A 25,847-nucleotide genomic window follows, 5' to 3' on the forward strand; every position below is an offset into this window, starting at 1 on the left:
GCTCTTGTCTCTTCTCCCACCCTTTCTTCCTGTCCCGCTCCCCCTGCGCATTGCTGGCTTTTTCCTTGCAGCTGAGTGGACTGCAAGGAGGCGAGTTCTAGAGGTAGAGGGAGGCGGGGCCTAACACTGGACCACCGCCTTCGTTCTGCTCAGGAGCGGCTTCCGGTTTATTTGTATCCATTTGTATCTCGGTGCCCACGTGGTGTCTTCTGCCTGGGAATTAGCCTGTGGCCCCGCCCGGGACTACCCGCGGAGTGCAGGGGCCTGCGGGACCGCAGGGGGCGCGCCTCAGACGAGGCCCTTGGTTGTCGGGGTCTTGGGTGAGGATGAGGAGGGGAAAGAAGGGTGGACTCGGAGGGGGCCGAGAAGGGACTGAGATGGACAGGGGGAGGAGGGAGGCTGGGAAGGAGAGATGTGGGGCAGGGCCCTGGGGAGAGGGCTGGACACTAAGCCTGGTGGAGGATGAGAAATGTTCAGAAGTGGGGCCCAGCCCCGCAGTGGCTGCGCATCTACAAGTCTGGCTGTGGGAGCCAGCGGTTCCGAGAGATTGTGCCCTGGCGTGGGGACCGTGCGCTGGTCCCGGGAGTTTGTGCCCTGGCGTGGGGACCGTGCGCTGGTCCCGGGAGATTGTGCTCTGGCGTGGGGACCGTGCGCGGGAACCTCAGGCGCTGGACTAGTCAGCTCTGGGATGCGAGGTGGCGCTCCCTCTGTGACCCTCCCTTTGCTCCTCTGTCCAGGGTGTTAAGGGAGGACCAGTCCCTTCCTTCGCCGTCCACTGTGGCTCCCAGATTCTGTAGCATGTGAATTGGCCTCACCTTGATAAAGCAGGGACTAACCCAGGTTGAGGGTAGAGTTAGGGGGTTGTCAACGGCAAGCGTGAGAAGACTTCCCTAGGGGAATGGGCAGATAAGAGCAATCTGTTCCAAGGACCGTGCAGGTGGCTGAAACAGGCACTGTGGAGCCCTTGGCACGTAGTCAGACATCAGAGTCACCAACGTCTGCTGAGTCCTGGGGCATCCACTGTTGTCTTGACTTTTGTGCTGCCGCTAGATTCCAAGCGAGGCTAATGACTGTGCAACTGTACCTCAATTAGATCCGATTCAGGCCAAGTGGAGACATCACCTCCTTCAGAAAGGAAGGATGAGCAGCCGCAGCTGGCTCTACCGCCGACATGTCATCTCCTATCTCCCTGCCTTCGTACAGCTCATTCCTCCATGCTGGAAATGCATTCTCCCCCCCACCCACCTCTGCCTTGTATAAACCCCAGCTTCCTACCTAGTCCAGCTGATGTTACCTCCTCCAAGAGTTAGGGGAAGAAGGAAATAAACATTTGTTAAACATCTGCTGTGTGCCCAGCACTGTGCTAAGCACAAGTGTCATCAGCCCCTCCCCTGGAAGAGCTCCCAACCTAGTGGAGGTGACAGCCTGCAAACAACGGTGTAACTAAGCTAGAGACAGGATGCACTGGAGGCAGCAGTCCAGATTGTTTACCCCATGAGACCTTAACCCATTTTTGTCTGTCTCAATGCCAAATAGTATCTGGCAGGTAGTATGTGCTTAATACATTTGCTAATTGCTGAGGACGGTGCAGTGGATGTGGGGTGTTTGTTTTTAGCTCTCCTGGGGGAAAGGGAAGGGTCCCAGCATTGCAGGACACCTCGATGACAGCAGAGAAGAAGCAGACTGCTTCTGTTTTCTTAGCCAAAGACGGCCGATCTTCGGGCTGGAAGTGGAGGCCCTCACTGAGGTAAGGCAGGCCTGCTGCACAATACCTACTGCAAGGCACTGTCTCACTACCCCGATGCAGTTCCAGCTGGCCCCTAGCCATTCTTATACTGTTGGCTTCATTTGTCCTGCCTACAAACACACCCACTTTTTTTTTTTTTGGCTAGGCAATGTGGTTTAAGTGACATGCCCAGGGTCACACAGCTAGTAAGTATTTGAACTCAGGTCCTCCTGACTCCAGGGCCGGTGTTCTATCCACTGCACCACCTAGCTGCCCTGCACACCCACATTTTTAAAAAGAACCTCTCACCTGATGGAATCCTCCCTTTACCTTCTCTTCCTTTTTGTGGCTAAACTCCTGGAGAAGGCCATCTACAACCAGCATCGCCACTTCTCACTCTCTCTTCTTCTGTTCACATCACTTAATTAAATCTGCCTTCCCCAAAGTCACCAATGATCTTGTAATGACCAAATCTAATGGCTTTCATCAACCTTCCTCCCTCTGGCCCCCTGCCACCTCTAGGACTAGATACGGAATCCTTTTTGGCCTTGAAAATTCTTCCCAGCCTGGGCACTTCCCCTCCCTTCCCTACACTCTGGGGTCTGGGGGCACTGGCCAGCTTGTGTTTACTTCCATATAACAGAGTCCATTTCTGGGCTCTGTGCTTTTGCATCTTTGGCTTCGCTGGCTAGCTTCCTTCAAGTCCATCCTGAAATGCCACTTTTTGCATGAAGCTTTTTGAGTGGCCTTTGATGCTTTGAGCTTTCAGCCACTTCATCCTGTCTGTCTTGTTTGTATGAAGCTCTTTATATGTTGCCTCCCCCTTCAGACTGGGAGCTTTTTCAGGGCAGGGGCTCTCTTTTCTTTGTATACTCTGAACTTGGCATGGTGCCTGGCACATAAAAGACTCTTAATCAATTCTAGCTTATCAATCATCACTTTTTTCATTAAGAGAATGAGAATAAGAATTAACCGAATAAGAGAATAAGAATAAACCTAATAAAGTTTACTTCTTTTTTAAAAATTTATTTATTTTTAGTTTTCAACATTCACTTCCATAAGATTTTGAGTTTTAAATTTTCCCCCCTCCCACTTCTCCCGCCTTCCCCCAGACAGCATACAATCTGATATAGGCTCTACATATACATTCATGTTAAGCATGTTTTCCCATTAGTCATAATGTAAAGGACAGTTAGAGCTAATGAGAGGAAGCATGAGAATGAAGCAATAAAACAAAACAATGAAAGAAAAGGAGAGCAAATAGTATGCTTCCATCTGCATTCAGACTCCATTTTTTCTTTCTCTGGATGTGCATAGCAATTTTCATCATGAATCTTTTGGAGTTGTCTTAGATTCTTGCATTACTGTGAAGAGCCAAATCTGTCATAGTCATTCATCCCATGATATGGCTGTTAACTGCGTACAACATTCTTGTGGTTCTGCTCATTTCACTCTGCATCAGTTCATGTAAGTCTTGCCAAGTTTTTTTGAAGTCTGCCTGTTCGTCATTTCTCGTAGCACAATAGTATTCCATTATGTTCATATACCACAATTTGTTCAGCCATTCCCTAGTCGATGGGCATCCCCTTAGTTTCCAATTCTTTCAACCACAAAAAGAGCTGCTATAAATATTTTTGTACAGGTGGGTCCTTTTCCCATTTTTATGATTTCTTTGGGATACAGACATAGGGTATACACAATTTTGTAGCCCTTTGGGCATAATTCCAAATTGCTCTCCAAAATGGTTGGATCATTTTACAACTCCACCAACAATGCATTAGTGTCCCAATTTTCTTACATATTCTCCAACATTTATCATTGTCCTGTTTTGTCATGTTAATCAATCTGATAGGTGTAAGGTGGTACCTCAGAGTCATTTTGATTTACATTTCTCTAATCGACTGCCTATTCATATCATTTGACCATTTATCAATTGAGGAATGACTTGTATTCTTATATTTTCAACTCAGTTCTCTATATATTTTAGAAATGAGGCCTTTATCAGAGACACTAGTTGTAAAAATTCCCAGTTTTCTGCTTCCCTTCTAATCTAGGATGCATTGGCTTTATTTGTGCAAACACTTTTCTGTTTAATGTAATCAAAATTGTCCATTTTGCATTTCATAATGTTCTCTATCTCTTGTTTGGCATAAATTCTTCCCTTCTCCATAGATCTTAAAGGTAAACTATTGCTTGCTCTCCCAGTTTGCTTATAGTATCAGTCTTTGTATCTAAATCGTGTACCCAGTGGACTTTGTCCTGGTGTAGGGTGTAAGATGTTGGTCTATGCCCATTTTCTGCCATACATTTTTCCAGTTTTCCCAGCAGTTTTTGCTGAATAGTGATTTCTTATCCGTGAAGCTGGAATGTTTGGATTTATCAAATAGTAGATTAGTATAGTCATTGACTGTTGTATCTTGCATACCTAACCTATTCCACTGATCCATCACTCTATTTCTTAGCCAGCACCAAGCAGTTTTGGTGATTGCTGCTTTATAATACAATTTAAGATCAGGTACAGCTAAGCCATTTTCCCTTGTATTTCTTTTCATTAGTTCTTTTGATAGTCTAGACTTTTTGTTCTTCCAGATGAATTTTGTTATTGCCTTTTCTAGCTCTATAAAATAATTTTTTGGTAGTTTAATTGGTATGACACTGAATGAATAAATTAATTTAGGTAGAATTGTCATTTTTGTTGTATTAGCTCGGCCTACTCTTGAGCAACTGATATTTTTCCAGTTATTTAGATCTGACTTTATTTGTATGAAGTGTTTTGTAATTGTATTCATATAGTTCCTGGCTTTGTTTTGGCAGGTAGACTTCCAAATATTTCATAGTGTCTACAGTAATTTTAAATGGAATTTCTCTTTCTATCTCTTGCTACAGGGCTTTGTTAGTAATATATAGAAATGCCAGTGATTTATGTGGGTTTATTTTATATCCTGTAACTTTGCTAAATTTGTTTATTATTTCATCATATCATCTGCAAAGAGTGATAGCTTTGTTTCTTCTTTGCCTATTCTAATTCCTTCAATTTCTTTTTCCTTCTCTAATTGCTACAGCTAACATTTCTAGCACAATATTGAATAGCCATGGTAATATAATGGACATCCTTGTTTCACCCCTGATCTTATTGGAAATGCTTCTAGCTTGTCCCTATTGCATATAATGTTTGGTGATGGTTTTTGATAGATACTATCTATCATTTAAAGGAAGGCTCCATTTATTGCTATGCTCTCTAGTGTTTTTAATAGGAATGGGTGTTGGATTTTGTCAAATGCTTTTTCTGCATCTATTGAGATGATCCTATGATTTCTGTTGATATGGTCAACTATGCTGATAGTTTTCCTAACATTGAACCAGCCCTGCCTTCCTGGTATAAATCCCACCTGGTCATAGTGTATTATTCTTGTGATAAGTTGTTGTAATCTCTTTGCTAATATTTTATTTAAATTTTTGCATCTATATTCATTAGGGAAATTGGTGTATAATTTTCTTTCTCTGTTTTGACTCTTCCTGGTTTAGGTATCAGCACCATATTTAATATCATAAAAAGAATTTGATAAGACTCCTTCTTTGCCTTGGAATCAGTTATCCTTTAAATATTTGGTGGAATTCACTTGTAAATCCATTTGGCCCTGGAGATTTTTTCTTAGGGAGTTCATTGATGGCTTGTTCAATTTTTTTTTCCCTTAATGGGGTTGTTAAGTATTTTATTTCCTCTTTCATTAATCTGGACAATTTATATTTTTGTAAAATATTCATGTATTTTACTAAGATTGTCAAATTTATTGGCATACAGTTGGGCAAAATAGCTCCTAATTATTGTTTTGATTTCCTCTTCATTGATGGTGAATTCACCCTTTTCGTTTTTGATGCTGGTAATTTGGTTTTCTTCCTTTTTTAAAATCAAATTAATGAAAGGTTTATCTATTTTATTGATTTTTTCATAAAACCAGCTCTTAGTTTTACTTATTAGTTCAATAGTTTTCTGAATTTTAATTTTATTAATCTCTGCTTTGTAATTTGGTGTTTCATTGTGCCTTTGAGGTCCTCCCTAGGGAAGTGCCCCTGACTTTCTTCCCTTTCCTGTCCCTCATGACTCCCCCAGAGGAGGCAGTATCCCTTGTCCGGTCAGTGTTGGGAGCAGGGCTCCAGGTCACTGTATGGGGAAAGTTCTCTCCAGTTCAGTGGTAGCATTCGAACCAAGCTGGCTGGCCCTTCTCCATGGGAGGTCCCCCCAGGCCAGTCTTATTCTTCCGGTTCCACCCTAGCTACAGCCTAGTGCTCCAGAGGGAGAAACTGAGGCCTATGAAATGCTGGAGCATAAACAGCCCCTCCTTACTTCTGGGGACTTGATGGGGGGGGGGGGCCAGAGTGCTCGTAACCATGGAAACAGCAACAAAGCCCGGGCTCCAGAGCTCTGAGCTCACAGTGTGCCTCAGGTGAGGGGGGAGGGGCAGTTGCTAGAGCTGGATAATTGGGAGGATAGCCTCTGGTTCAGGTGGTGGGGGCTGGGGGGCAGAAACCTGAAACTTTGTAAGGCTGTTTCCTCTTCTGTAAAATGGAGCTCCTGGGTGCCTCTCTCCACTACAGCTGGTGGCGATAGCTAGGATCCACCTAGTGGGTCTAGTCTGTGAGGAGCCCTGGGGATGGCTGGAGATCACTAGGTCCCCACGTCTCCTCCCCAGGTGGCCATCTCCTGTGGGCAGGAGCAGCCCAGCATCTCTCCCAGGCGGGCTCCCTCCAGGAACACCAAGGATGGCTGGGCAGCCTGGGGAGCAGGGGGAAGATGCCTTCTGCAGCTTGGAGCAGCTGGGCAGCGATTTGGGGCAGGGGTTTGATGAGGTCCATGACCCCACCTGGACCATCTCCTGGCCCTCCTTCCTGTGGAGCAGCGACTTCCTGGAGGCCACAGAATCTGGGCTAACCCTGCAAGGTGCTGACGGCAAGCTGTCCTCTGTCTCCTTCTTTATGTCTCCCAGCAGCCTGCAGTAAGAGCCCTAATGGAAGATCCTGGCAGGGTTCAGGGGCTGGGTCAGGGAGTGACGGGAGAACACCAGCTCTGAGACTTAAGACCTGGGCCCTGTGGCTCTGCTGCTGGGCTTGGGGGCCGAGGCCAGGACAGCCTCTGGTCCAAGGGCTGGACGGTCTCCAGGGTCTGAGGCCCCAGCTGAGTTCGAGGCCAGGACAGTCTCTGGCTCTGGGACCTGGGACCAGGGCCAGGGTCCAAGGGCTGTGGATGTGACAATTGCAGTTGCTGCTCAGAGCACCTGGATCCCAGGGTCCTGAGGCTGCTGCTGGCCCAGAGGGAGCTAGAAGTCCAAGGCCTTCGGAAGGCTGCTCAGTGTCAACCTGGGAAACACATGGCTTACATCCTCCACCAGCTGGTAGACTCCAAGCCAGAAAGGTCAGGAGCCCTCTGTGCCCCTCCCGCACCCAAGTTTCTCCCCCCTCCCCCACAGCCCTGCTCTGACCTTCTGACAGGAGCTCCCGGGAGCAGATCAAAGCCTTGCAGCAGCAGATTGAGAAGGTGACTCAGGAGCTTCAGGACCAGAAGGAGCAAGCCTGCCAGGTGAGTCTCTGGGCCCTGTGGCTCTGCTGCTGAGCCTGGGGCCGAAGCCAGGATGGACTCCTGAGGAGGGGGCCTGGAGCCCTGAACACTTGGGCCTGGGACCCTGCAGCCTCCTTCTCATCTTCCCCAAGGAGAAGACGGAGCTGGAGAATCAGCTTCAAGAGGCCAACAGAAACCTGCTGCGCCTGGAGGACGAGGTGCAGGCCTTCGAGCGATCCTGCCTCCTGCAGCTGGCCCGGTCTTCGTGGGCTGGCCGAATGCTGCACTCCCAGACGGGCAGCATAGAGGCGAGTGAGCTTGGCTGGCCCGCCTTGCCCAGATGTGCCTGGGCCTCCTTAGGGAGCTGCCCTAGCCGTCCCCCCCATCCCCTTTTCCTTCTAATGGGTCCTCCCTCTGCCCCAGACTCCTTCCCTACTGCCCACAAACAAGGCCAGGCCTTGGACAGTCCTTCCTGTGGCCCTGTGGGCTGCTACGGCCAGTGCCTCCCCCCCTTCTCCCCCCCTTCCCCTCCGCTTCCTCCCCTCTCGCCCTTCTCTTCTTCCTCCACCCCCTTCCCCATTCCCTCTCCTCTCCCCCTTCTCTCCCTTTCTCCTCTTCCCCCCTCCCCCTTCTCTTCTTCCTCCTCCTCCTCCTCTCAGCCTCTAGTTTGACCTCAGGCTGCCCACTCCCTTGACTGAAGCTTCTCTCCAGACTCTAGCAGTCCCTCTGCCAGTGCTCAGGCTTGCCTCCTGGAGACACCTGGGTATTCTCACCCCTGCCACTGTCAGGATTCTTTCTCCGGTTGTGACCTTTGCTAATTCATTGCTCTCTTTTACCCTGTCCTTGGGGGCATCCCTGTCCCCTAGAGGCCCTGTCCTGGGCCAGCTTCTCCTTTCCCTCAGCATGTCTCATTGGGCAATCTCAGCAGCTCCCAAGGAATTGGTTGCTATCTCTGCCATGACTTCTCTGGACCTCCAGTCCCACATCTCCAGCCACTCATTGGACATATCTGTGAAATGTGGGGCCATTTGGTTTCAGCTCTGTGACCCTGGATGTCTTGTAGGGATAGCCACACCCTCCTCAAACTTCCCGTGGCAGGGCCTGGCTGAGAACTGGCCTTGGCCTCCTCATCTCATCTGGAAATCTTTTCCCACTCTTTCCTCCTTCATCTGTCTCCCTTGGAGAGGGGGCTCTTGGCCACCTTCCTTCCTGTCTTCTTCAGTCTTGATGTGTGTGCATGTCTCTTCTTTGTACTTAGGTGTTTTCCTGTTTTTTCTGCCATTCAAGTGGGAGTGCCTTGAGAGCAGGGACTGGCAGACAGTAGGTGCTTAATAAACACTCATTGACTGATATTACCCCCACTCTGTCACTAGTCATCTGACTGCTTCCCCCCTGCCTACAGCCATGCCCGTTTCTCTACCATCTTTAAACAGTCCTCATTCCTGTCTCCACTGGCCCTCTTCCTGTCTTGTCTCTGAGAAGGCCGTCTCTTTACTTTCTTCCCTCTCAATCTGGCTTCCAACCTCATTATTCAGCTGAAGTGGCTGATCTCTGAGGTGCCAAGTCCAGCAGCTTTCTCTTGGACCTCTCTTGTTGATGCTGGCCATCATGCTCTTCTCCCAGCTAGCCTTGCTCTGCCTTGCCTGATGGCCCTCCAAGTCACACCCACTCTTGATGGGTGTCACTCAGGGCTCTGGCCCACACGGCAATCTCCTCAGCTGTGGACTCCACCATCCTCTCTGTGGAAGTGACTCTTGGAGCTGAGCTCCAGCCTCGTGCCCTCCTGCTTGGTGGACATCTGAGATAGGAAGACCTCTAGAAACATCCCACCGAATGTGTACAAAACAGAGCTGGTGGTCTTTCCTCCCAAGCCCTCCTCTACTCAGAACTAACTGCCAGTGCTTAAACCTGGCGTGACCTACCCTAGACAGTGATCTTCTGCAGCGAGTCATTACCCGATGTCAGACTGGGAGCTCCCCTCGGGCAGACACTGGCTTAGCACGGTGCCTGCTGACTGGCTCCTTGTTTTCCCCTCAGACTCTCCCACCATCCCTTTTTCTGAGAAGGGCATTACCGCTTTCTCTTCCCGTGGAGAATCCTTCTCTTGCCTGGGTCTGGCCTCGTTGCCTTCCATTGGCCTTCCCCTTTCCAGTCAGTCCTATACATAGTAGGAGAAGCAGGAGGAGGATCGGTGACTTGCCCAGAGTTATGCAGCCACTGAGCATCTGCGGCTGGACTCTAGGAGTCAGGCCTTCCTGACTCCAAGACCAGCGCTCTGTGCACCTGATCCTGTTAGTGACCTCACTCCAAAACTTTCAGTGGCTCCCTGTTGCCTCCAAGGATAAAATATAAACTTTGCCTGGGATTTAGGGTTCTCTGTTATCTGGCTCCAGCCTTGGAACTGAGGCAGCTGCTGGCACAGTGGAGCAACTGCTGGGCCTGGAGTCAGGAAGACCCGAGTTCAAATCCAGCCTCAGTCACTTACATGTGACCCTGGGCAAGTCCTTTCACTTCTGCCTGCCTCAGTTTCCTCAATTGTAAAATTAAGGTAATGATAGCCCTTCCCCCCCAGAGGTGTTGTGCGGATCAAACGTGATAGTATTTATGAATGCTTAGCTTAGAGCCCAGCGCTTGGCACCTCGTGGGTGCCCTAACGAAGCTGGTTACCTTTCTTTCTCCCAACCTGCCAGATAGATTTATAATCTGCCCCTCACCTCTGCAATCTTCTCATGATCTCTCACCATCCTGGGCCCACTGGCCCCCCAAGGCTCTTCCCTAGCCCTAACCCTGCACCTCCACCCCTGTTCGCCTTTGGGGTGTGTGTATGTATGTGTGTGTGTGTGTGTGTGTGTGTGTGTGTGTGTGTGTGCGCGCGCGCGCGCGCTTGGTTTTTCTCCTGAATCTAGCACACCCCTCCCCCTTGCCCCCAGGCCCAGCTTAGCACACAGCAGCCAGCATGCAGATGGGGGGCGGGGAAGCAGGCAGTCCCAGCTGTGCCCATCTGCCCGATTCTGCCCAGGTGGTGACAGCCGAGGCCCTGATGACAGATGTGAGTGACCAGTCCCTGGACCAGAGCTCTCAGGAGGTAAAGCTGGGGGGAGGCTCATTGGCGGGGCTGTTGGTGGGAACACACGTGTCTGGCTTGGCCCCACTTCTGGGTCTCTCAGGGACATCACTTCCGCCTGGACGACGTAGATTGGAACAGCGCAGCTCAGCGTTATCCCAACCTGTTTGAGGACATTCATAGCAAGAAGAGGTACTGGTCCCTAGTCTGGTCGGGTTGAGCCCCTCACTCCCCACCCCCCACCCCATGTGTCCCATCAAGGCTGACTGGGACCCCTGGGTTTCTTTCACCTCCCCCTCAGGGCCGCCTCTGCCTATGTCCTGGACTCCCCAGAATACCTTCCCCCCAAACTGGAGAAGTCCCGCCGCCAAAGGAAGAGCGTAGACTGGGGTCTGCTGCCAAGTAGCTCTCTCAGCTCCATGGCCACGACCTCGGACAGGGGCTCTGCTGCTCACACCAGTGTCCCCTCGTCCATAGGCACTGACTTCAGCCCCTCCCTTACCTCGCCGACCCAGGAGCAGGAGGTCAGCAGCAGCTCTGGTGAGCGTCTGGGAGGCCCTGTGAGGAGGGCCAGGGGAGTGTGGGGATGCTGCCCTGGCTGGCTCTGATTTGCGCTCCCTGGACAGGGGACCTCCCCGCCCTGGAGCTCAGGAGACCTAAGACACCAGTGGGCAGCAGCAGCAGCAGCCTCGGCACTGCCGTGGTTGGCATTGGCCCGGCAAGGCAGGGCTCACTCTCCAGTGCCCTCCAGGACCAGGGCAGGTAAGTGTCCTGCCAGGGAGGGGCTGGGGTAGGGCTGTTCCCAGCCCCACCCATCCCAGGCTGCCTGGCTCTTGTCTCCCCAGGAGGAAGGTCTTGTACTCCTCCCTGAAAATTGTGAAGATTCACAAACAAGGCAAGTTTATCCGGGTCCTCAATGAGTCCCTGGAGGAGAGTGTGGACATCAGTGGCTTCGTCCTCAAACAACTCATTCACTACTTCCCTGTGTGCATCTACCGCTTCCCCAAGGACACGCTGCTGGCCCCACGGCATCACATCACGGTCTGTGCCCCTGCCCCTGTGGGATGTACCTGGAGGTGGAGAGAAGGCCAGGGCGGCTCTGAGAGGGTCCCCCAGGGTCCTTAGATCCAGGAGAGCTCCCTCCTTGCATCTGCCAAGGAGGTTCAGAGGCAGAACTTGCCCTGGCACAGTTCTGGCCCTTCCCTCTGCCCCTCAGAGCCCAGTCTGGGAGGCCCTTGGCGTTTGAGTCCCCGTTCCCTGAAGCACCCAACGTGCTTTACAGAGGGGGAAGTCTATGACTTTGTGATATCCCTGGGACATCTGCCCGCTGTTTCCCCAAGGGGATGGTGGATGGAGAGAGAGCAAGCAGAGCTGGTGTCTCTGATGGGGATCGTTGCCATTGTCGAAGAAGACTGAGACATCTGGCCAGTACCTGGGAAGGGCGGGGAAGGAGAGGGGAGCACTATGGCAAGAGCATATTGGACCATTCTGGCTTGTGCCTTCTAATGGGCCCCTGGCCTGGGAAGAAGGGCTCTGACTCACAACTTGCTGAAATTTGAGGGGGGGAACGTTGGCCAGCTGTCACTGTGCCCTGGGTGTGGGAGGGCGGCGATGTCGGCAACAGGAGAGGGGTGGGGCAAGGAGGACCCAGTTGCAGGCCTGTCCCTTTCCTGGTATATATTTGACTAGCGTGAGTGCAGGTTGTTGCATGTACCAGGTGTTTAATTAATGGTGGTTGAGGGCATTCATACATGACTGAAAGGGGCTATCTATCGGTCAAGGCTCAGAGGGTGGGTAGCACAGGGTGGTAGGTAAATGAGATGGCTGGAGGGTCACTGAGACTTAGTGGGAAAGGGTTTATGCCAGGAACTCATCCATGACAATGGATCATTGTGTGTGAAGCAAACAAAACAGGTCAGATAGAAGGAGACAGGGAGAGGCATTGAAGGCCCAACTAACTCTACCCCCTGGTGGAGAGCAATTGGGTAAAGATCAAAGGAGAGAAAGAGACTAGAGAGCAAGATGAATGTAGATTCAGGCCTCCTGCCCAGGGGGAGGCTATGGATGAAGCTTTTCATACACTTTTTGCAGCCTAGGCATCTGCTACAAGTCTAACTCCTCTAAACACTAATTGTAGAATATGAGAGAGTCACCAGAGCTGGACTTCCTGTTTAATCCCTGCCCTGACCTGCTCTTTAGGGCATTCATCTCCTCATTGGCTTTTTGAACCTCTTTTGCCATTTGGGTTAGGCTATTGTTTAAGGTGTTATTTTCTTAAGTATTTTTGGGATCTCCTTTAGCAAGCTGTTGACTTGTTTTTCATGATTTTCTTGTATCACTCTCATTTGTCTTCCCAATTTTTCCTCAACTTCTCTTACTTGCTTTCAAAAGCCTTTCTGAGCTCTTCCATGGCCTGGGACTGATTCATATTTCTCTTGGAGACTTTGGATATAGGAACTTTGACTTCGTTATGTCCTTCTGATCGTATGTTTTGATCTTTGCCACCAAAGTAAGATTCTGTAGTCTTGAGTTTTTTTTCTGCTTTTTTCTCATGATCCCAGCCAATTACTTGAGTTACAGACTCTTTGTTAAGGTAGGGGTCTGCTTCCAGTGTGGAAAATGTACTGTCCCAAGCTTCAGGGGTTTTGTGCAGCTGTTTTCAGAGATATTTCTAGGGACCTGTAAATATTCAGTTCTTCCAAGGTAGTACAATCAAGGGTGAGGTGTTTACTCTTTTCCTGGCCTGTGCTGTAGTCTATGAGTGACCACAAATACTCTTTTCTGCCTTGGAACTGTGAGGAGAATTCTCTCTGCACCACCACTGCAAGCTCCATCACACCAGCGCTCTTTCTTGCCCCAGGACGGCCACACAGTACTGTGACCCAGCTCCAGCCACGGGCAAAGCAAGAGAACCCTGCCTCAGTGCTATCAAAGAGATCCCTGCAATCCCCCTCTGATCAGCTGCTCAATCCCCCCACAGTGTGTGGGTCAAGTGCTCTGGAAGCAGCCACTACCATTGTGGCCGCCACCCTAGTGCTGTGCTAGCGCCAGGGCTGGACTGCACTGCTGTCTCACCCAGGTCCGACAGACCCTTTCTGACTGGCCTTCTAAGTTGTCTTTGGCATTTTTGGGTTGAGAAGTCTGGAAATTGCCACAGCTGCCCATGCTGCTGTAGGTTTACTGGGGCCTCGTCTTTCCCTGTGTGGCCCATGCTAAACTGTGTTCCTCTCCCAGCCTGGCACAAGAGACCTTTCCTATCAACTATCCAGCTTGTCATGGGCTGGAAATTTGTTTCACTCTGTCTTTTTATGGGTTCTGCTGCTCTAGAATTTGTTTAGAGTCATTTTTACAGGTATTTGGAGGGGTTCGGAGGAAAGCTCAAGCAAGTCACTACTTTTACTCCGCCACATTGGCTCTGCCCCCCACTGCCCTGACCTGGGCAGATCCTTGTCACTTCTCTCATTCAGACACAGATGGCTCCTCAAAGGAGCTCTCTGGCTGGCTCTTCTCCTTTCAGGCCCTTTTCTGTCACAAGAGCTTGAGAAAGCCGGGTGGATCTGGCCACGTCTGGCCTCCATGAAGCCAGGCTGGCCCTTGGTGGGGAGAGGGCATGCTACTTCCTTTTCTGCAACCCTTCTGAAGAATGCTGCCTTTTAGAATTTTGTAGACCCATCCCCACCCCATTTCCACAGCCTTTCTCCCACATTTTCTCGCGCAGCTCCCCTGGGCCAGGAGACCTGAGGCAGTTGCTTTTCTTTTCTTTTAAAATATTTTAGCAGTGTGACCCCTCTCCTCTGCCCCAGCTCTCCCTTGTATGGCCAAGTCAAGCCAATCATTGCATCGAGCCCTTCTAGTCTGCCACCTGTTCACCAAGAGGCAGGAGGCTGGCTTCCCCATTGGCCCTCGGTGGTCCCCAGGGTCACTGCTTACATCAGAGTTCTGAAGCCTTTCGAGCTGTGTTCTTTTACATGACTGGGAGCCTGATGCCTGGTGCCTCAGGTCGTCTCCAGTCCTTGAATCCACCCAATTCATCATTTTTCTTGGAGCAGTAACATTCCAGAATATTTGCAGACATTGCCAGGGGCTGGCAGCTTTCTGTGGTCCTCCTTGGAAGAGAAAGCAGAAGCCAGGTGTGGAGCTGGGTATTCTGGCCTCTCATTGCCCTTTTCCCCCAGTGGTGGCTTTTGAATCCTTCCAGTTCATCCTCCTGCCCCTGCTCCCTCCCCCACCTTGAGATGGTTTTATCCTTTGTGCTCAGTCCCCGAAAGCTGGAGCCAGGTTCCAGAGTGTGCCAGTCTTCAGCAAGATGCCAGCTTTCTGCCCCCATGCTCACTTGCAGTCCTTTCTGTAGAATCCATTTTAAAATCAGAGTTCATGTCTCTCTAGTCCAGTTACCAGGATCTCTGGCAGAAGAAAAGAGGGGATTTTGCCCTAATCTGAGTGATTTCTGCCTGTGTTTCCTGACTTGGATTCCAAGGAGCATGCAGATCCTTGTGAGGCCCTGCTTCCCATGCTTTATTTGGAAGCATGAGATTCTCCCTGTCCTTCATGTGCCTCTTCTGAAATGGATTCTCCCCAGATCTGGGGGAGGGTCCCACATTTCCCTTCCCCCTTTCTGAACTCCGCAAACTCGGGCCGACTGTGCTCAGCACTCGATGGTTAAACAAGCAGTGGGTTTTGTTGCTGTCTGTTGATTTTACATCACTTAGTTCCCCTTCGAGAATCGTTTCTTATAGTAAAGAATTGTCTTTTAAAAAGAGGGAAAAAATGCCCAGGAGGAAGATGAAAAAAAGCTCCCCCCAGCTGATGACTATGTTGAAAAATCTGACCGACCAGCCAGCGGCGCCCAGAGCCCTCTGCCAGGAGTGGGCAAGGCATCTTCTCGGTCTCCTCTTTGGGGCCTGGCCTCCTTCCCAGGCTCACAGCATTCACTTTTGATTGTTTGGCGCCCAGAGACATTGTTGCGGTCACGTGCATGTGAGTCTTGACTCTGCTGCCTTCCCGTCTCGGTCAGTTCATGGAAAGCTTCCCTCGTGTCTCCGTGGTCATTGGATGTCTGGGCCGTCGTTTGTGGAGCTCTTCCTCAGGCCATGGCCAATCTCACCTCTGTTTCTGGACAGTTGGCCTATCATAAGCTCAGTGGTACAGCTATCACTTGGCCCAAGGGTCCCGTCCTTTCCGCCCCAGCGTCCCGCTCTTCCTTGTCAGGCACAATCATGTCTGATATTGTGGCAGTTCCCTTTAGTGGTTTCTCTACCTTTTGAAGGATGAAATCTGAATTAAGGCAAGTCATATATTTCTCAGTTGTTCAGCTTTTGGTGAGGGGCAGGGTTAATTTGATTCCAGTCACTCAAGAAGCCTTTATTTCATGCCTACTACGTGCTTGGTGTGCTGCATCACCCCCTTGGGGGGTACAAGGACAAACACTAACAGGGACAGGACACGTGTGAAGAGCATACACAGCACATTGGGTGAAGGGGATTCATGTGTCATGAGGCTGGAAGGGTGGGTTGGGCCAGGGCTCGAAGGGCTTTAAAAAGTGGACGGGAATTTGAGGAGAGTGATTACCTGGGCAGCTGGACACAAGCTGAGTTGGAGGTGGGGGTGGGGGAGAGACTGAAGGCAGAGAGACTGTGTAAGGGACTGAACTAGGGTAGAGATCCGTGAATAGAGGAGACGGGTTGGGGGGTGGGTGGAGGTGGGAGAAGACTTTGTAACATAAAATATGGGGAGGCGAGTGAAAGTGAGGAGCACCTGGGGCTGGAAGCCTGGGAGGGGTGGGGGACCCTGGGCAGAAATACTGTTGGAAGGAGGTGGTTTGGGGGGAAAGAGGATGAGTTCTTTGGGGGCATGTTGGCTTTGGAAATGCCTTCAGTTCCCAATGCCCAATAGGTGTGTATTAAAGTAGAATTGGCTATATAGATCAATGAGTCATTATGAGCAGAGAAATGCTTATTAAACCCATGGGAGCTAATGGGATGGCTGAGACACTAGGGAGAGAAGACAGAGCCTTAATGCCATCCACTTATACCTGAGGGACAGGACATGGGTGATGCAGGCTAGGAGACAGAAGAGGAGTGGTCAGTCATGTTGGAAGAGAAAGAGGAAAGAACGATATGGTGAAAATCCAGAGAGGAGAAATAGCTGGGGAGCAGGCCTCCGCAGTGTTGGAGAGGCCAACGAGGATGAAGAGAGGCCACAAGATTTAGCCATTCAGAGCAGTTTCCATTCTAAAACATTTTGTGAAATGTGCCTATTCAGCACACATTTATTAAGTACCTACTAGACACTGAGGTTACAAAGACAAATGGAAGGAAGGGTGGGCATTCTACCCTCACCACAATCAACCAAGTAAATGAGGTATTTAAGGAATTTTCCAAGAATTTCATCACAATTAATTTGAGAAGATCATAGGATTTTTGTCTTTGAGTGAAAGGCAATGGACTCTGCACAGGAAGTGTCTTGTGACTAGGTGAGTAGGTCAAGTGAAACCTCTGGGTCCACATGCCATACAGTAAGTCAATTTGAAGTCATGGAGTATGGTGGCACGCCAGTAGAGTAGTGGATGACCCTTAACTAAGCCCCTGGAGGAAGTTGCTTGTGGGAGTTTCTCAGGTGACTCTGTGAGTTCCAGAGATGCTGAGCTCCTAGTGACCTGGGTCAGTGGCAGAGCCCACCAGAACTGGTAGCAATAGCCACAGGTGTTGGAAAGGGCAGGGGCAGCAACTTTGCCAGACCTTGGAAGCAATACAAAGTTCAGAGAAATCTCATGGTGTCAGCAACTCAGCCCAGTCAAGTCTAGCTCTGCCCTGCAGTAGACAGACCCATCCAGCAGAGATACCTCACCTTGAGAGGAGCTCTTCCTGGGACTGGACTGATTCATCCCTGACACCATACCTCCCACAGTAAACTTCATGGGTCCTCCCTTTGGGCCAGGACTTCTTAGGTACTCCTTTGCCCTATACATATGTGCTTCGCTATATTTGTCCTTGAAGTCTGAAGCTGCTTTCTCCAGGAATCTTGTGTGTACAGGAGGAAAGTGTGTCTCTGGTTCAAGGTGTCCGCCAACTGTATGACGCTTTAGTAAATACCTTTGCTAAAAGCTCATTAAGTTACTTGCTGATCATGGATAGGAAACATACCAGGGGGGGCTCATGAGCAACAGCCCCAGATTTATACCTTTAGAACTAGAAGGAGAGTAGTGGTCAACAGTCTCTGGGAACTCCAACCCACAAGGCAAATGCTTATTTGGGTGAGTGGCTTCATGGGGTTGCTATACCAAAATGAAACAGCCCCTTCCTTCAAGTTTATTTTCTAGGTATGTGTGTGTACAAAATGAACACAGACAAGTAAATACAAATTTTATACAAGGGAGTGGAAGTGATTCCAAAGCTAGAGAGCCCTGACAATAGGCAGTAGAGAGAATTGAGGAGAGCCCTTATGTAGAAGGTGAGGCAGAAGTGGGAGGGAAAACTCTGCCTTAGAGGCATAAGGAATGGCCCAGTGGCAGACAGGCTGGTGTGGATGGAACTGTTGGCAGTCTGTGATTGGACCTTGGAGTGCTTGAAGGGAGCCAATACTCACAGAGATGGGGAAGGGACGGGGAGACAAATGGTGGCAGCCTTTTGAAGGCCGGGCAGATGGTTTTTCACTTGGCCTTCCCACAGATGTTTCACCCCAGTGTGGTGTCTCTATCTGTCCCCCAAACTCTTGTTTTTTTTAATTTATTTATTTTGATTTATCAACAATCACTTCTATAAGCTTTTGAGTTTTAAATTTTTCTCCCCCTCCTCCCTTCCCTCCCCAAGACAGCATAGAATCTGATATAGACTATACATATATATTCCTATTAAACATATTTTCACATTAGTCATGTTGTAAGGAAGAATTAGAACCAACAGGAGGAACCACCAGAAAGAGGAATCAAAACAAAATAGAAGAAAAAAAAGAGCAAAGAGTCTGCTTCAATTTGCATTCAGACTCCATAGTTCTTTCTTTGACTGTGGGCAGCATTTTCCATCATGAGACCTTTGGAGATGGCTTAGATCCTTGCATTGCTGAGAAGGGCTGAGTCTATCGTTAGTCATCGCACAGTATGGCTGTTACTGTGTACAACGTTCTCCTGGTTCTGCTCACTTCACTCAGCATCAGTCCATACATCCTCTTCTGTTTTGTCCTCCCCCGCTGATTGGGAGAAGGCTCCTGATAGCAATATTGATTCTGGGTCATTCTCCATAGATCTTCACCGAATGTCCCCTGTGTGAGTCAGACCCTAGCCGTGGGCCCCAGCCCACCATGTCTGCTCAGCATTAATGATACAAATCAGCTTCCTTTCAGAGTGGCCTGGACCCATTTCACAACACTCTCTGGGTGCAGTTCTTCAGTAAGCTCATGTCTATCAGGTGCATGAGGACACCATGGGACACTTTGCCAAATATTTGGCTGATATTTGGGGGCACTATGTGCATGACATTCCCCTCATCAGTCTAATAACCGTCAGCCTAGGGAAGAGGGTGAATCTGTGTAAGGGGCGAGCGGGTCACTGACAACTCCGTCCCATTCAAGAAAGTGACAAGATGTTTCACCAGTCAGTTTGCTCCTAGGCCATAGACTGAGTGCAGATGCTGGATTAAGCCAGCCGCCTGGGGTGTGGCAGAGGAGAGGCCCTTGTCCTGGCTTTGTCTCCTCCTCTGCTCCCCCAACCCTTCTGGCAGGAGGAAAACTCTAAGCAGGTTATTGTTGAAGGGTCTGGAAGATGGTGTCTGGAATGTCTGCACCAGGCATCTGTGTTGACTCAGGGTAACTTCAATCTGTGCCAGATTCTGTGTGCCCCACTTGGGTCTGTGGGGAGAGTGTCCATCTGCTCCAGGCTTGATTCTAGCCATCACCATCTGGAGAGCCCCGCTGCCTTCCCACCAGGGCGCTGATGCTCTGGAGGCCCTCTTCATGCTGCCAGCAGGGTGGCGTCAGGGTGTGCTGGTCCTCCTTCATGTCTTAGCCCCCAGTTCTCTGCTGCTCCTCTTTTCTTTCAGTGGGTGTCTTAGCAAGGACACCAAGGGTTTCTTATTTGTCTTAAGCCCTTTGGTGAATGGGAAGGTCCTTCTAAAAAAGGTGGCAGCTTTCCTGAATGTGTCCCCAGGTACAGGGCCAGCAGACTGACTGTTCTTGTAAATCTAGCAATGCCTGGGTCCATGGTCCTTCCCCCCCACACCCCCACCCCCAGCATCTGGGCCACCCTTAGGCCTCCCTGGCAGATAGGTGGGGTAGCAGAGTTACCTGATAGCCCTGTTCTTTGCCATCTCTTTGGGAACTTTAGGTTGTGCTGTGGTCTCAGGCCATTAACATCACATAATGGCCATTTCTCCTTCAGCCCTGTCCTCCCCACCTTCTCCCATGAAAGCCTACCCAGAATTCCATTGCCTAGGACTCTTATCAGCAAGATCCATAGCAGAGAGACAGAGCAGAGGAAAGGGCAGAGGCAGTGAGGAGGGGGTACCACCCAAGATGGAGGCAAGAAGTCCTGGGTTCAAATTCTGCCTCTGGCCTTTAGGAGCTCTGTGGCCCTGGGCAATAACTTTCTGTGCCTCAGTTTCCTCCTATATAAAATGAAAAGAGACTAGAATCTCCTCCTGGGTGACATTTAGAAGCCAGTCTTAAGGCACTGTGTATCAATACGTGCTATCATTGTTGTTGAAACTTCCACAAGAAAAGACAAAACCTTTTGAATGTCAATGACAGATTGAAAAAAATAGGCATTCTGGGGGGTCCCACAAGGCTCTGTCCTGGCCCATCTTCTCCCTCTACACTATTTCTCTGGATGATCTCCTTAGCTTCTGTGGTTTCAATGATCATCTTTATCTCAGAAGCAGCTGGTGTTGCAGTAGAGACAGTGCCTACCCTGGAGTTAGGAAGACCTTGGTTCAAATCCAGGCTCAGACACTTCCTGGCTGTGTGACCCTGGGCAAGTCACTGAACCTCTATTTGCCTCAGTTTCTTCAACTGTAAAATGGGGATAATAATAGCACCTACCTCTCAGGGTTGTTGTGAGGATCAAACAAGTGTTTAGCACAATGCCTGGCACACTGTAGGCACTCTATAAGTGGTTATTTCATTCCCTCCCCTCTTTTTCCCCCAAAGCAGATGATTCTCAGATATATTTGACCAGTGCTAACCTCTCTTTTGACCTCCATCTCTAACTTGTCTGTTCGACATCTTGAAATTGACATCCTATAGACATCTTAAACTCATTGTGCCCACAACTGAACTTATCTTTTTCCTCAAACTCTCTCCTCTTCCTAACTTCTATACTACAGCTGAAGGCCCCCCTCCCCATCCTCCCAATTCTCCAGTGTTCACATCCTAGGAGTCATCCTGGATGCCTTACTCTCCCTCATATCCAAAGTGCCAAGGCCTGTCATTTCAATTTCACCTCTGCAACATCTCTTGTCAGTTTCATCTCTGCCACATTTCCTGTCCATTTCACCTCTGCTGAATCTCCACAGCACCTCTGGTCAATTTCACCTCTGCTGCACCTCTGGTCCATTTCATCTCTGCAGTACCTCTGGTCAATTTCATCTCTACCGCACCTCTGCAATACCTCTGGCCAATTTCACCTCTGCAGTTACCTCTGGTCAGTTTCACCTCTGCAGCACCACTCCAATATGCACCCTTCTCTCTGACATTGCCCTCACTCTGGGACAGACCTTCATCACCTCATACCTGGACTATTGTAGTTGCTGTTGGGTGGGAGGTCTGCCTGCCTCAGTCAAATGGGGTCAAATGTACAAGCCTCTGCTTGGCTTGTATAGCCCTTTACACTCAGGCCCCTTCTTACCTTTCTACTCTTCTTACATTTCTGTCCTCTATATACTCTGTGGTCTTGTGACATCAGCCACCTCACCTCCCCATCTCCTGACACCAGGCCTGTACTGGAAGGCTTTACTTCAGCATCTTGGCCTCTTGGCTCCCTTCAAGTTCCAGTTAAAATCCTACCTTCTCTAGGAAGCCTTCATTCTAGTGCTTTCCCTCTGTCGGTTACCTCCTATTTATTTTGTCTGTGTCTGCATGTTGTCTCTCCCATTAGACTATGAGCTTCCCAAGGGCAGGGACCCTATTTTTTCTTTTCTTTGTACCCCCAGTGCATCTTTATATACCCCCTTAGCACAGTGCCTGGCACATAGTAGATGCTTAATAAATGCTAGTTGACTGATATCTTTGTGGGTCCTGGTGTTGTTAGAACAATCCAGTAATGAGCCCACAAGGTGTAGCAAATTGTCAACTTCATCTAGAACCACTTCAAGTTTATCTTCATATTTCTAGTGCTAATGAGTCCCTATCACCCTCGGTGGTGGGGGTATCAGAGTTAGGTGAAGGACATTTGCTTAGGTAACACCCCCTCCTGGGCCATGCCCCCAACTTGCACTGAGGGTTGTGTCTCCATAGAGCAGCTGCTACTTTGTATTCAAGGAATACACTGTGGGTACCACTTCTACTATGACAACTGACAAGCCCCATCTGGTGTGTGTTGCCTTAATATTCACCCAGTAGTTACAATTATCTCTTAGCATAGGCATTTCTATGACATAGTAAGAACAAAGTTAACAAAATTCTCCACCTGCCCTCAGTAAACTTGGGGTGCACTTTCTCTCAAATACAGCATCTGTGGGAAGAGTAAGCACAAACTTAAAGTGAGAGTAAGGCTGGCATATATGGAGCAGATGGTTAAGGCAACTCACAATTCCAGAACTTTGGGCCTCAATGTCCTTTCTCTACTCATGGAGACATCACAGGGCTCCCGTTCTGAGATTGGTCTCCACCAGATGTCCCATTCAGCAGGGCTCTCAAGGTCTTTCAGGATTTTCTTCTCTCTGCAGTTTGACTTTCAAATATTAGTTAGCTTCTACAATCTCTTGGGATTCAGAGCTAGCTCTCTTCTCTGCTGCCATGCTCCTTGAAACTACTGCCAACCTCACATGTCTACATCTGACAGGAGAGTGTGTGTCCCTGTTTGACTGCTGGTTCTATCAAGGAATGAATGCTCAAACTATTGGATATGGTCCTTCCTGGGAGAGTAGCTCCATTGCTAGATGCCCCACTTGGAGGAAGGGAGAGAATCCCCCTCCTTTTCCTCTAGTGTTGAAGAATTGGGTTCTTCTGTAACTACTGGCTCCTACTTGAACTGCAGAGAACTCGTAAGCAGTCAGGGTGTGGACAATTCTGTGGACAGTTCTCAGCCAGCTAATGGCATTGGCCCTTTCCATTGAATCAGATAAAGGTATTCAGAAAGCAGGACCACTGGGTATGACATCTTAGTGACATCTGGTTATCTGTATTGGCCTCCTGGGGGTACTAACACCTTCTCCTGAGCTTGGAGAAGGGGCCCAACTTCTCCCCCTTGCTCTTAAAGCAGAATGTAAGGTAAATACACATGTATGACCTTGCAACTGGAAGCACTCCAGCTGTCCTTTCTCAAGGCTACCATCTATGCACATTTCCTGGGGGATTGCACCCATGGTCCACTCACTCTGTACTCATTCCTCCCCTGCAGCACAAAGGGCTTGGAAAGGTGCCCAGGTAACTTGTCTCTTCAACAGTGTGTGTGTGTGTGTGTGTGTGTGTGTGTGTGTGTGTGTGTGTGTGTGTGTGTGTGTGTGTATAACCTTTGTCACTCAGGGAGCTGACAAGCACCCTAACTGCAGCTATCAGTTTCTATGACTTGCAGCCAGATATCTTGGCTTCTCCCTATGACCACCAGTACCCACAAAACGTCTTGATCCTTTCCTGTTCTGTCACTGATATCCAGGTGTGTTCCTTCCCTCCTCTGGCCACATCCCCCCAGACTGCTACTTGCAAGCCTTTGCTCATGAGACCAGCACATAGCTGGACAGGTGTGATCATGCTTGGATACATCACATAGGCTTTTAGGGAACACAGAGTTCTCTGTGTTGTAAGCCTACTTGTGCATTGCAGAACCCACCCCTGTTCCCTTGTAGCTGTTCTGAAAAAGCCCCTTGCCTCATAAGAGGACCCCAGCAATGGGTACAAATGACCCCAAAGCTTCAGAGCCTCTTAGAGTGGCGGGGTTGAGCCAGGCACCAGTGGGATTCTCAGGTCCAGGCCCCTCTGGGCCTCTCCCAGATACCATCCTCTCAGCCTCCATTTCCCGAGTATTTCTTGCTGCCTGAGGAGAGAGGCTCCTAAGGGAACATTTCCTTTCCCATGTGGCTGCCCCGGGGATGGGGACTGGTCTGACAGGACTCTTGGGGCAGGTGTGGGGTGAAGGGGTCAGCCTGGTGAGGAAGCGTGTGCCCCAGATACTGCAAAGGGAGCTGATCCATTTCTACACCAACCCTGGCTGTGTCACCCTCCTGCTGAACCCCAAGGGCCAGGTGAGTGGCAGGGGCCATGGTCAAAAGCCTTCCGAAGGAGGGAGGGCTCTGGTCCCCAGAAGTGCAGCCACCACAGGTGTGGGGATGCCACCATGGGCAGGGCAGGCTCTGGCACCTCTCCTGGGGGAATGAGGTAACCAGTCAGTCCCCCAGGTGATGAGTGAGTATCAGGCACAACACTGTGTGAGCGAGGCCTCCAGATCCTTTGCTGACCACACGGACATATCTATCGACTGCTATCCCCTTCTTGAGAACGAGGGAGAGAAGCCCCAGGAGGCCCCAGGCCTTGGGAGCAAGAGCCGCGGCCAGCAGTTCCGGGCCCCAAAGAAGACCAAGGTCCCAGGGCCTCCCCCTGGCCTGGAGGGCCAGCCTGGGCCCCGCAGAAGCAGGTGCGGGAGTGGAAGGGAGGGGTAGGATTGGCTCAAGTCTGGCCAGCTTATCAACCCTGGGGCTAAATGCATTCTCACTTTTCCCTTCCCCCTATCCCTAATTCCTCTGGGAACACAGCTCTGTAGTCTCCTGAACCTCACCCATTTCCCTGCCGCATACCCCCTGCAGGGCGGTACATGCCCGTCCACTAACACTGCCTGCTGCCTCCTTGCAGGCTCCTGAAGCCCATACCCAGCATTAACATATCCAAGAACTTCAGCCAGTGGCAAGTGAAAGAGGCTGTGGCTGGCAGGGAGTCTCTTCATGGTGCCACGGTGCCACTCCCCACCATTCCAGGTGCCCCCCCAGGAGCGCCCTCCTTCCCTCCCCTCCCCATCACTTGTCCCTATGTCTCATGTGGACTGTTACCTATGACTTTCCCAAATCTCCATCTCCGCCTATGGGGAGGTAGGGGTGGGGGGCTGACAGGGCCATGATGCTGCTGAGGGCTGACTGTTCCCCATGACTCTCCCAGATCTCCACCCCTGCTGGTGGGGAGGTGGGGGTGGGGTGGGGTGGGATGGGAGGGCTGGCTGCTGAGGGCTGACCCTCATGCTGTCCCTTTACCTTCCTCAAACAGAGCTGGCACAGCTGCCAGGCATTGGCAAGAAGATGCAGGAGAAGTGCATTCCTGTGAGTGGCCTGTTTGTGAATGTGTGTGTGTGTATGACTAAGACCTTGTAACCCTTATAAGGTATGTGAGAGATGTGTGTATATGTGTTTGCATAAGACCTTACAGCCTGTGGGGAAGTGTGTGTGTGTGTGTGTGTGTGTGTGTGTGTGTGTGTGAGAGAGAGATATATGTTTAAGACCTCAGAGTCTGGAGGTAGTATGATGTGTGTCCCAGTCAGGGGGGTGGGGGCAGGTAATATGTGTGGTGTGATGTGTTTGTGTAAGACCTCATAGCCTGGGGGGTGTGTGTGTGTGTGTGTGACGTATACAAGTGGAGGGTGTTGTGTGTTTGGGGGAGGGGGCTAGCCTGGGAGCAAGGCCCTGTTCCTCTGGGGGCCAGCAAGCCTGCTGCCCAGGCAGCCCCCCATCCCCCTTTCCCATGACCGGCCCCCTCCTTCTCTCCCCTCAGAGAGCAAACCAGTTCCTGCCTCCATGGATCTGCAGGAAACATGTGGATGTGGACTGTCCCATGGTGGCCCTAAGCGTGCAGAAGACCACGGAGAGCAGATTTGGGCAGAAGCAGCTGAGTTATCCCCCCATCACCAGAGAGCTGAGGGAGCCTCTGTGAGGGGCACAGACATATCCTACAATACATGTGCCTCGAGTAGCTCTGTGTGATGGGGGGGACAGGGACAAGGGGCTCCAGGGGAGCCCCAGCTCAGGTGGGGGAGGAGGCCAGGGGCAGAAGTGACACACTGGCTGCATAACTCATCTATTAACCAGTATTAACTGAAAATAAAACCTCCTTACATTTCTGTCCAACCAAGAGAAGACACTGATTGACAAAGAGGGAGGGAGGTCCTGCCCCAGTATCTGATCCATCAGGACTGGGCTCTGGACCCCCACACATCCCCACCCCCCACCAGGCTGAGGCTCCAGCACCAAGTGACTTCAGGCAAGAATTTTGTTCCCCTCCACTCAAGCGTCTTGCCCTCCTTCCCCAGCCCAGCCCCTCCCATCCTAGGACTCGTGGGGTGCCATGGGGATGGCCCCTGCCCCAAGCATTGGCCGGCT

The 25,847-nt window shown here is 50.4% G+C and overlaps 1 protein-coding gene across 3 annotated transcripts; it reads left to right on the top strand.

Moving 5' to 3' along the window:
• The first annotated feature begins 367 nt into the window (after positions 1-367).
• Positions 368-25,595, top strand: LMNTD2 (lamin tail domain containing 2). 3 transcript variants are annotated; one of them, XM_078148230.1, is made up of 15 exons: positions 368-1,747; positions 6,418-6,720; positions 6,984-7,136; positions 7,214-7,301; positions 7,433-7,588; positions 10,300-10,365; positions 10,448-10,536; positions 10,646-10,884; positions 10,971-11,106; positions 11,190-11,385; positions 23,613-23,732; positions 23,886-24,121; positions 24,337-24,458; positions 24,742-24,794; positions 25,243-25,595. In XM_078148230.1, the coding sequence occupies exons 1-15, from the start codon at positions 1,662-1,664 to the stop codon at positions 25,399-25,401; spliced, it is 2,202 nt and encodes a 733-aa protein (XP_078004356.1). In that variant the 5' UTR covers positions 368-1,661; the 3' UTR covers positions 25,402-25,595. The 3 variants fall into 3 exon arrangements, with proteins under 3 accessions (XP_078004356.1, XP_078004354.1, XP_078004355.1); XM_078148228.1 differs by lacking the exons at positions 368-1,747; positions 6,418-6,720; positions 6,984-7,136; positions 7,214-7,301; positions 7,433-7,588 and adding an exon at positions 7,600-8,600 and having other exon boundaries at positions 11,166-11,385; XM_078148229.1 differs by lacking the exons at positions 368-1,747; positions 6,418-6,720; positions 6,984-7,136; positions 7,214-7,301; positions 7,433-7,588 and adding an exon at positions 7,600-8,600.
• Positions 25,596-25,847: the final 252 nt, after the last annotated feature.

This window comes from Phascolarctos cinereus, unplaced genomic scaffold (genome assembly GCF_003287225.1).
Source record: "Phascolarctos cinereus isolate Bilbo 61053 unplaced genomic scaffold, phaCin_HiC Scaffold_9;HRSCAF=440, whole genome shotgun sequence".
NCBI lineage: Eukaryota > Metazoa > Chordata > Mammalia > Diprotodontia > Phascolarctidae > Phascolarctos > Phascolarctos cinereus.

Bases quoted from the DNA above. Each gene is read 5' to 3' on its own strand.
- LMNTD2 (XM_078148230.1), top strand. From the start codon at position 1,662: ATGACAGCAGAGAAGAAGCAGACTGCTTCTGTTTTCTTAGCCAAAGAC. The intron at 10,537-10,645 runs GTACTGGTCCCT...CCTCCCCCTCAG, and splicing joins GACATTCATAGCAAGAAGAG to GGCCGCCTCTGCCTATGTCC. The intron at 24,459-24,741 runs GTGCCCCCCCAG...TTCCTCAAACAG, and splicing joins GCCACTCCCCACCATTCCAG to AGCTGGCACAGCTGCCAGGC.